This window comes from Pteropus vampyrus, unplaced genomic scaffold (genome assembly GCF_000151845.1).
Source record: "Pteropus vampyrus isolate Shadow unplaced genomic scaffold, Pvam_2.0 Scaffold57, whole genome shotgun sequence".
NCBI classification, from domain to species: Eukaryota; Metazoa; Chordata; class Mammalia; order Chiroptera; family Pteropodidae; genus Pteropus; species Pteropus vampyrus.
Window position 1 is genome coordinate 2,291,125 of NW_011888838.1, and position 11,675 is coordinate 2,302,799.

General features: G+C 34.9%; 1 protein-coding gene across 1 annotated transcript in view; it reads left to right on the plus strand.

The window, feature by feature from the left end:
• LOC105292456 (adhesion G protein-coupled receptor L3) overlaps nucleotides 1–5,801 on the plus strand; it is a 610,351-nt gene extending 604,550 nt beyond the window's left edge. Inside the window, exons 9-10 of the mRNA XM_023530910.1 lie at nucleotides 3,289–3,591; nucleotides 5,605–5,801. Of these exons, the coding sequence (XP_023386678.1) occupies nucleotides 3,289–3,591; nucleotides 5,605–5,801 (500 nt within the window). The remainder of the gene's footprint in view (nucleotides 1–3,288; nucleotides 3,592–5,604) is intronic.
• Nucleotides 5,802–11,675: the final 5,874 nt, after the last annotated feature.

The window sequence follows — 11,675 nt, forward strand, 5'->3', positions numbered from 1 at the left end:
CCTATCAACTGTAGGGACTCTTAGCCACCCCATTTGCTACTTCCCTCTATTTATTATTTCCCTTCTTTTGTGAAATTTCAAAACTAGACCCTCTCCTGCTTTCTTGACCTATCCCTTATGTTCATCCATCTTGGCCGATAACTTATTTACTCTTGGTCAGACACAAGACTAAAGGTAGGAAATTACTTTGAACAAAACACATGTTAGTATAGAACCCCATCTTGGTGAATTCGAAAAGGCTCCTTGATGGAGATGGCATCCAAGCTAAGCCCCAAAGAATGAATAGGGATTAACCAGATAGGAATGGGGCAGAACATTGTAGCATATGCAAAAGCCCTAAGGCAGAAAGGACAAGTTGCAGTTGGGACACTACTGGTAACTTTACATGGTTTAAGAGTAGAGTTAATAGATGAAGAAGCATTATAAATGAGCTGGAAAAGTAAACTCATGAAAGGCTTTAGGCATGAAGAAAAGGAGCCCAATCTTTGGAGGACAGCAGAAACCATTTAAGGATTTTAATCTGGAGAGTAACATATTCTAGTTTATAACTTATGAGATGCCTCTGGCAAAATATAGAGAATGGTTTGAGTAGGGTAATTTTAGAGAAAAATAAAGAACATTGATTTTTATTATGTGGTGCTATTGCTAAATACACTTTGGTGTGATACTATAGTCTTTAAAATCTGGAAATCTATATTATTTAAATAGAGCTCAATGATTTTACACGCGCATGTGCACGTACACACACACATACACACATTCTATTCTAAAGAATATTCTATTCAAAATTGGCAAATACAAAGTCACAGCAAACAAAAATCTTGTGGTAGGCTATCTTTGCTCCTTGTCTATGATTTATGTGATTGAGACAATACTAGGCAGACAAATCCTTTCCCTTCATGTGGGATTATGCAGTTTTGTCAGAGCAAAAATGATTGCAGAACAAGTTTCTTTTCTTCCCAGAGTTTTATATGCTAATTAAAATATCTAACTGAAGGAAGATGCATCCATTTAGAAAGTATTCTTCGGTGCCTATATAATTCTCAAGAAGAAGAAGAAGATCATTGGAAAACAGAGCTTTTATTTTGAAATGAAATTTTACTCTAGTTCAAAAACTTCCTAAACAAGTAAATTTGAATATGAGATTAACTAATATTGCTAACTGCTATGAATCTCTATTTTTACATGATCAAACAAAAGAAAACAAAGGAGAACTAGAAATGCTTTGTTTGAAACAAAAATTATAGCTCATTATCAATGAAAAGTTTAGAGTCCCCCTCAAAAAATTAAGTTACTCAAAATAGTCCCTTCAAAATTACAAATGAGAGACGGCATTATTTAAAGAAGTCAGAGAAAATACTTGGAGTTAGTTTTTAACTATTGTTTTACTACTGAACCAAGTAGTATGAAATTAAAAAGAATTTTGCCATTAGCTAAAATATTTGCATAAAATATGTCTTCATCCCAGCAACAATATCATTGACACTTTTTTTAAGGCTAGTACTTAATAAAATATTATTTAAGTTTATATTAATTTATTTTATTAATTTTCATCTTAATAAATTTCAAGTTGTCATTATTAAATTTTCTTAATTGTATTTTTTGAAACTTCACTCATTTTAAAAGAAAAACAAATATAAGAAATATTTTTACTATATATAATTTTTAAAATTTGTTTACACTAAATATTTCAAAGTAGGTAGCTAAATTTTATATTTGAATTGTGTTAAAAGCTTAGTGTCAGTAACTTTATTTTATGGATCCTGAATTTTTATTTTGCAAAAATAGATATTGAAATACCACTACTGGCATGTTGCTCTGGCATTGCTTTCATTAGCAGAAAAGTTAACTTCAGTTTTCATCCATTGATGGTGGTGGGTTGAACATAAATAATCGTGATTGGGGAGAGAGAATAATAAAAGAGTGAGGCAGGATCAACAAGACTTGGCAATTTGGGGATTATGGATGATGTATATGGAAGAAGGAAAAAAAGATACTCTGCTTTCTTGTATTGATTTTGAATAAGTGTATCTATGAATATTATCATTCACATAGGGAACATGAGAGAAAAGGAGGAAAGCTGAGAAGAGAGGGAGATTAATCAGAACAAGTAAGAAGACAAATAACAAAGAGCATCACTTCAGAAAATAGTACAATTTCAATAGCTTAGTTCAGAAAATTCACACCCCTTCCGCCTGCCATATCTACAGTGTTTTTGCAAGCTTTATACACCAAATATACTGTGATGGATTTGGCTCCTCTTCTGGGGTAGCAGAGTCAAGTTGATGACATGTTAAAGCAGACAATGAATAACAAACATTAGGAGATTCACCACAGGATTCCCTTCCGTTCCTTAAACCAGAGCTACTTGGAATCCAGGTAGAGTCAATGCCCCTATGATTTATTGCCACTAAGTGAGGTTAAGACTAGTAATTTCAAATCTTACAGTTAAGAATGCGGCATATGTATGTGTATACACTTGCATTCCTAGGATGGGAATATGAAGAATATATTCTCAGAAAGATGATTCTCTGCAGCGATTATTTCCATAGTATGTTTAGGATATTCTTTCGGTTATATTATTGATTTAATTGCCTGTCATATGTGGTCATTGACCCTAATCACTTTTAGTTGGAATTTGTAGTACATTATTAAAAAATAATCTACTTAGAAAATAGTTTATGAACACAGCTAATTGGAAACTACTTATATTTTACACTACTAAATTTGAAAGTTTTGATAAGATGGGTCATTTCTAAGGGCATCAGAGTAGACCATGAAGCTACTCTATGTTAAAGAGACTGTATTCATCATTGCATTTTACTTTTTAGCTCATGAGCATTTTAAATGATGATTTTTTTGCCTCTCCTCTATTTGCTGCATCTTAGAAACTCATGTTATACTTAATGTGAAAAGAATATTGTATGTGCTTTCTTCCTTTCTATACCACATTTAAAAATTCTAAGGAGATGGCTTTAAGTTTTAATCCTCTAATTGTATAAAAGGCAGGAAAGCATTAAGTAGCTTACTGAAATGTTGAGATGTGCTATAATTTTGTTTTCTGAGATTTGAGTTGAGAAGAACCATAAACAAACCTGTGTTTGGCATTGATCAAATGGCTGTCTTGGCACCCAAGTGCCGCTCTGATACCTTGGTATTGGCTTATTTTTCCCATGTTTAAGACTCTGGATTTTCAAACTTTTTTTTTTTTTTTTTTAAATATTAGGACATCTCGAGGTCCTACCATGAACAAGCAATGCAGGAGTTTTCTTTTGAATTTTATTTCAGAAATTTCTACTACAGGACCTCTTGGCATGGGAAGCACCACCACCAGTACCACCCTTCGGACCACAACTGGGAGTACAGGCAGGAGTACCACCCCATCAGTGTCAGGAAGAAAAAACTGGAGTACTAGCACCCCGTCTCCAGCTGTTGAAGTGCTCGATGATATTACCACACACCTTCCATCAGCATCATCTCAAATCCCAGCTCTGGAAGAGAGCTGTGATGCTGTGGAAGCCCGAGAAATCATGTGGTTTAAGACCCGTCAAGGACAGATGGCAAAACAGCCATGCCCCACGGGAACTATAGGTAAGTATATCATACAGAGCTAAGCTAAACGTGTATGATTGCTTTGGCTTGCTTTTCTAGCATCTTTTTTTTTTTTTCCTTCACATTTGATTAAATTCTGAATCCATCTAAGTCACAATTTAAAGCAATGTATTTTCAGAGTTTGAAAATGCATTCTGAAGAAGTCATGGTGAGAATTTGATGGGAATACATATGAGATCAGTACTTTTTACCAATGGCATGTAGTCTCTGAGTGGAATTACAGTTAGGCTGTAGATGTCTTGACTAGTCCTGAGAACCAGCTCTTCTTTGCAACAGCCCAGAGAGGATCACTGGATGGATGGGGGCCAGTGCTCATGTTTGTCACCAGCCTTAGATGTTGATTGAAGAAAATGAGGTTAAGGACTTCCATGTTAGTAGACAAATGTTCTTTTTTCCAGTCATAATAGCTGTCCTTTAATAGTCAAAGGTTCCTATGTGAATGATAATTGTCCAGGATCAGATGCCAGCATCCTACCTACTCAGCATCCACTAGTGAGAGCAATCCTACATTGTTTTCACTAAGGGATAGTTAAGAACTAAATAGCTCTTTGCCCCTCCTTTTTTACAAATATGATTCATAATATCCACAAGTGGTAACCATATTATTATGTACAATTTTTAAACCAGAAATATTTTGATTTTTTATTATTACATACATTGATTTTCATAAAACTACCTAATACAATGAATAACATCTCCATTATTTCATAAAATATGTGAATAAAACAAATACAGAATAGACATTACTATGCTGGTATCCTTAGGGACTCTTTTTTCGGGTGTTATTGATTTGGTTACTCTAAGGAAGCAGGTTTCTCTTAGAAAAGTTCTAATGGATTTCATTCTGAAATCCATGATATATGAAGTGATGGGAAGACCAGAGGTATGTTGGTTTTTACAAAAGTGCGCATTTAATTTTTTTTTCAACAGTGTTTAAAACTATTCAGAAATCTACCTTCCTCTTGCGAAGGGGGGCAATGTTTAGTTCTAAAATTTTCCATGGTAATGGAATCAGAAAACAGTTAGAAACCTTCAGTCTTTAGCACTGTCCCCTGAGTGCTAGGCCTCAGTTCCCTTCTCATTGAGATAATTACAGCCCCCCTCCTTTAGACATTTGTTATGAAGGCTAGTGAAATACTTTATCTGAAAGCACTTTTTAAACTACAAAGCATTCAGAAATAAGTCATTATTGTTCTTAAAAACTGGGAAGAGATTTAAAGGGAACCTTCTGAAACCCTCCCATGTGACTCCATACGCTTCAGTCTTATTTTTACCTTTCTCTGTCTCCTCTGCTGTGCTGCTGTTGGGGCCTACAGTCTCCCACTTAAATTATTGCAATAGCTTCCTCACAACCTCGGCGTGGCTCCCCCAAATTCATATTCCACGATGCTTCCACAATTATCTTTCTAAAACCTTAATAAGCTCATTTCTCTCATCCGCTTAATGTTTTTCATTGATTTTCCAGCACGCACACATGACAGACAAGGGAGTTCATGATCTGGTTTTGCCTACCTTTCCAATTCTATTAAAAACACTTCCCCTATCCAGTAGACCTCAGTCCAAACACTCAAAGTTTCCCAAAGACAGCATATGTTTCCTCCACCTAGAATGCCCTTTCTCACATTGTTTTCCTGAAAAACCTGCAAAGTGATTTCTTTACAACTCAGTTGCTACCTTGCTTCTGAAAACTTCAAGCAATAAGCTCCATGAAGACAGGTACTACGTCTATTTAATTCATGAAATTATTCCCTATACCTGGCATAGTTGTTAACAAGTGCTTTAAAAATGTTAAATGTTTTTTTGTTTTTGTATTATGTTTCTCCAAAGCCAGTTGCTTGCCAGGTACTGTACATGGTGTTTTAATGGACATTATCTCTTTTTAATGATTTAATTTTTGCCTTTGCTCGTATTTAAACATAATGTGGATATGCAATCTTTGTAAGAAAGATGATTTGAATATATGAAACAGGCCTCTTTCTCTCATTATTTTAGGAGTATCAACTTATCTATGCCTGGCTCCTGATGGAATCTGGGATCCCCAAGGACCAGATCTTAGCAACTGTTCTTCTCCTTGGGTCAACCATATAACACAAAAGGTAAATCACATGACTGACAAGGAAGGCTTTGCCAAACTTAGATCCTCTGTTGTTGATTATAACTGCTATAAACAGGAGTCAAAAAAAATTTAAAAACTAATGTGGAACAGTTCTCCCATTTTAATTTAAGATTTAATGACAACCTTTGAGATGCTATGACCTAATTCTGGAATTTGTTATTCTTAAAGGGCAAATCCATGAACTTCTAGGCCAGGTAATATTGCTTATAATATTTTCATTAATAATAATAGTTATATGGTGTTGTGAACTACAGATATGAAGGTCCAAGAGATATATAAAGCAAGCAAAAGCTTCTAGCATACACACATATGGATTTTCCTGTGGAAATAATAATTATAATTTTAAAAATTCTACCTTTAGAATCATAAGCCATTTGATAAATGTTCTGTGACCTAATCATTTATCAGTATTAAAAGTCTGCACATTTGTGACAAAATCTTGCAGACTCAAATTTGCAGGGCTTATTTGGTTGCAATATGTTGAACATTTTTATTATTAATGCACTGTGGGGCTTTGAATTGATTTCATTACAAACAGAGACCAGATGTGCATTTATGCCAAAAGGGCTATGGGATGAATCCTTATTATAGCAATTTGTGTGGATTTATGCACTCCTAAAATGGAGAGTTCTTCTATGGCACATTAGCTATGCTAAGGAATTTCTGAAAGAGATTTTTCCTGAGAAATATACAAATGATGGCCTTACTAAAAGCCTGTCTCTGCCATTTGCTCTTTTCTCTATTTGTTTTTAACCAGGCTGATCCTCAATAATATATTGTATAATAATCCATAAATATATACCCAGTAGATCATCTAGCAGATGAGCCATAACTATCTATTTACCCTAAATCATGGAAGAACGGTGGTTATATTGACTCTAGTTTCCCTCTTACATATGCATTCCCATACTTGTTACTATTCATAATGATGCTTCTCCAATTTCAGCACTGTTCCTGCCACTGTTTTTATGTCCTTTTATTTTATTACAATGTAGCTCAGAACCCAGGGCAAATAACTCTTGCTGGATGTTATCAGATTGAGATCAGAAGCATATCTCCTTACATTAGCAACTTTTAAAAAATACTCCCTACACAATATAGCCCAGGGGTTAATATTAATTCAGTAATAATCCACCTAGAAAGCTGAGTAGTTTTCAAGATGATTCCTGAATGTAGTTGGACTATCTCATTGCAGAAATTCCTGGGTGACTTTAACTGATAATGATGCTTATTTCCTTTCTTTCCTCTGTGGGACCTGTTAATCTTATGACAAAAGAGATAATTCCTTGCAAAGACCAGACAGCTGTTGTTGCCCATTTGATTTATAGATGGGATGCTTTGGTTTTAGAACAAATATGTTCTGTTCTTCCAGAACATTTGTTTTATCCTGTAGAGTGTACAAAATTATATTACAAGGATATTAAGATTATGGAATTTAGGCAATTGGAATTTATAATAAATACCTTAGCTTTATTACTTATAAATTTATAAAATCTTCAAAGTGTAACAGGAGGCTTCAGAGCACAACAAATTGGCCTCTGTAACTAACTTGAGGTTAGTGTTAGAGCTGACGTTTTAGCTGGGTCTGCCTTTAGCAGGACATCGTGTTTAGCCACAATGCTGATTAAACTGTGACTAGATTATGATTACCTTTATAGTACACTGTCACTGACCTAGTGTCTCTTCACTTTTGTCTACCCTTTTACCTAGTGTGTCCCTCATACCTCCAAATATTTATGCTTCTCATTGAATATAAATAGTAGTTCAACACGTTTCTTTATGACAAAGCTCCAACACTTTTAAATATTAACATTGTAAACCTCCAAGAGAGAATTAGTATACAGTGTTCAGCGTTGTTTGTCCATATTTTCTCTCCCTCTTCTCTAAAGCTTCTTTCTCTGAATTCATACCTTTGCTCATTTCCTCTCTCAATGGCAGAGTCCCAACAACAAACAGATGGCACATTGAAAGAGGGTTTGTTTGCAGTGATGGTTGCTGGATCCAAGGAGTGCTGAAAAACTGGAAGCAGAATGTCCTGGAAAGGGAAGATGACCTATAGCTAAGAGACACAGCCTAGCCTCAGGCAATTTTTGAGAAAGAGATTTAGGGGGATAAATATTCTGATCTCGCTCTCCCTCCTCCCTCTTCACCTTCCCAACCTCCCTATTGGCCAAACCCAAACAGAAGCCAAGAAAGATGAGTGCTCTTAATAACAGTCATGTGAGTCTACTTTCTAAGTCAGAGGGCAAGATGGAGGAGGATGGAAAATGGCCTTGAACTAGCCAATGGAAAGTACCCAACATAGTTCTCAGCTTTTCCCTCCCCTTCTCTCACCCCTCCTACCTTTCCCATCATCCTCTCCTTTTTCCCTCCATTGCCCCTTTCCTTTCTCCTTCCTTTTTCTTGTCCCATCCCCTTTCTTCTGCTTTGACCTCTCCACTTCTAATATAATAGATTTTTTAATGCCATGTAGAAAAATCAAAGTGAAATAGGTATCTTTTAATCATTCATTTTTTTCCCTTCCTTCCCCCATTGTAGTTCTATTAACTTCAGACTTTTATAAAGGGACACTTTTTACCCTCAGTGAAAGCATTGATGAAAAAATAAAGGAGAGGGTGATTCTCTTATTTAAACAGTGTGTTCAGTTTCCCCTCCTCAAGGGTTTGTGGATGAGTGTACCCTAGAGTGTGAGGCAACTCCTTTATGGCTTTATAGTGCTTCTGGGAGATTCCTGAGGACTTTAAACCTCTGGATCACAGTCCACATCTATACCATGGGGAGGACCATTCATTTCATTATCGATATGATTTATTCACTGTATGTCAGGCATTGTAGACAGCAAGTTTATACAAATAAGTGGACAGGATGCTTACTTTAGTTGGAAAGAGCAAACTTTGTATTTTCATTTTTGTTAAGAAATGAGCTATGCTCTTTCCCCTGCAGTCAGGCCAAGAGGGGGAAAACAGTCAAAAAATCTTGATGGTTTCTGACTCACAAATGAATCCAGGCCACTTATATACTTGTAAAATTATAGATTAAATTTTGTGTGGTAATAGACAATGGATTACATTTCACTAACTTTAATAGTTAGAATATCATGAAGAAATTTATTACAAACTATCCAGAATGCTTTAATGATGAGATTAAATAAAAAAAACATAATTGATACAAAAAGGGAAAGGCAAAAGTTGTACATAAAGAGACCTTTACCCTAACAACAATAGAGGAGGAGAAGGGCAGGAAGAGAGAGGAAGAGAGAAAGATTGATAGGTAGATGGATAGACGGATGGACGGATGGATGGATGGATGAATGGATCGATAGATGGAAGGAAAAGTAGGTACAAAAATAAATGGATGGATAGAAAAATAGGTAGATCTGTCTTCATACTGATGTTTTAAAAATATTTTTTCAGTTTTTATTGAAAGCCAAATGATCAGTTCAGAGCTCTGCCTTCTCAAACATATATAGCAAAATATCCTATTTTCTCACCTTTTTAAATGTCTGCTTCCCAAAATTATAGTCTCTGGCTTAAACTCAAATTTTCAAAAACTTGTTTATATTTATATCTCAGATACCTTTAAAGAGTTTATTGCACCTTATAATCTCTCCAGTCTTTTTTTATTAAAAATTCTGAGATTACAGTTTTAAATAGCTTCTATATTTATTTACATTTAAAGTGAGATGTACTTTCTACTTCATTACCTGGTCCAATTATTATTTGGAAAAGAAATGCCTGAATTGTTCCAGGGGAACAGTCTATTTCTAGCAAACTAAAGTGTCTTTTGTTTGTACACATGCTACATGATTTTTGAGATAAGTAGGGTTTTTCTTGCATTTTTACAAGAAGGATGTGGAAACTTAGAAAATATTGTAACTTTTTTATAATGTCAAATAAACCAGTTATTTGCCCTGGAAAACTATTTTGAATTCTGTCACCTATATTTTAATTTCTCATTCTTTAAATCTCCATAGATATAAGATGAAATGAAAGTAAATTGCTTCTTGATTTATTGGAGATTGATGGAGTTTCCAAGACTTTAGACTTATTTAGCCTACTTTAAATTGTAAAATAGAAGCATTTAATTGTTTACATACCTACCTGACTAAAATTTATAGCAAAATAGGGATATCTTTCAATGAAATACTAGCCATATACTCAAACACTCTGAGTAACTCCTTTGTGAATTGTCTTGGCATCTGATTAATGTTTGATGTAATAAATCTCATAAAATGTCAAGCTTACTTCAGAGAAAATTATTTTTACTGTTTCAAAATTTGAAATGTAAATAGTATCCATTTCTGTCATAATTATCATCCCTAACTAATGCTGCAGGATTTCCCCTAACCTATTCAAGTTCTAGATATAATCTCACCATTTCAATACAGGCATTAATTTACTAATCCTCTGAAAACTCATAAGATTTCTCAGTATGCATGTGCTTATTTCTGAGGAATAATTTTAGTAGAATTTAGTAAAAGAAATGTTAGAACTAGACATTTTAATGAGGTCTGTAAGCTAGGATATGTAGAATAACTTTATTTCAGTCTTGTTTCTTTGCATAGGAGACAAGGTAGATTAAAGGTTTGTGTATATATTTATATGGAAATAAAATAATTACTGTCCATGTGGTGAGAGAAATAAATAGAGTTATCAGAAAGACAGCAGAGTAGTAGCTTCTGGATGCCACTGTACAGAATATGGTCAGTGAAGATCTGGTCTGGAAAGGCATCCTTTACCTGAGCCATCAATATTGAGGTCACAGCGACTATGGGAGAATCCAGTTAAGGTCACCACCATTGAGTCATGTAAACAAGAAACCTAGGCATTACTCTCTGTGCCTTCTTTTCCTTCCCTTCCCACATCCAGACTTTTTTTTTGTTTGTGTATCTATGAATCTCTAAGTCAGGCCACTTTTTCCTTTGTTCCACTGCTGCTATCCTAATCCACAACAGCTTCTACTGATATGGCCTCACAGCAGGTTTCCTTTCATTCACTCCTGAACCCTCTAATTCATTCTCCTGACTTTGGTTTCAAATATAAATCAATAAGACCACTCGTGTTTAGATACTTCAGTCCCTTCCCTTGCTCTTAGCACAATTCCCAAAATCTTCATCATCCAAAGGGGGACTACTTAATCTGCTCCTTGCTCAGCTCTCCAGCTGCCTAAACCCCAGTTACAATGCCCTTTGTGCAGTTTCCCTAAAACTCCACGCCCCTTCCTGCTAAACGTGGTTCTCTCTGCCTGGTCCCCCAACCTTCATCCCAACCCAATTCCTTCTTTTCCATTTCATCTCAGATTAAACATTCTTCTTTAGAGAAGCATTTCCTAAATTATTTTCTAACTTCATATGCCAGGTTGAAATCTTCTTAATGACACTATTTTAAGTTGTAACAGTAAAAGATATCTCTACCTTCTTATCACCCAGAGCTATCAAATATTCTCATGTGATCATGAGGTATTAGCTTTTATCTCTTTGAACATCTTTGGAGTTTTGACATTTTGAAATATTCTTATAGAATATACTTGAATATGCTGAAAGATCAGCATATCGTTTCAGAAAAGGAAAATTCTAAAACGAGCAATAGTTTGCTACTAGTGCATTGGGAGCAAAATCTCTTATTTAGTGGGTAAGAAGATGAAGATAACTTTGAAAAGCAGGGATTTTATTTGGGATAAAATTTTCACATAGCTTAGCAGATGGTAGGTATTCATTGTGTACTAAGTACTAAATTAGGCACAATGGAAAATTTGTACTTGCCTCTTAGAACTTAGAATATGGTTGGGGATTCAAATGCAAACTCATCAACATTCAATTTAGAAACTCACAGAGAAAAATCATAGGGTAAACAGACTTAACCACCCAAATGGATAATTAAGGTGAGAACAAGTTTTCGAAGTGAGATTTCTCAGGAGGAGCTTAGTAAAAGGCATGAATTTCAAGTCA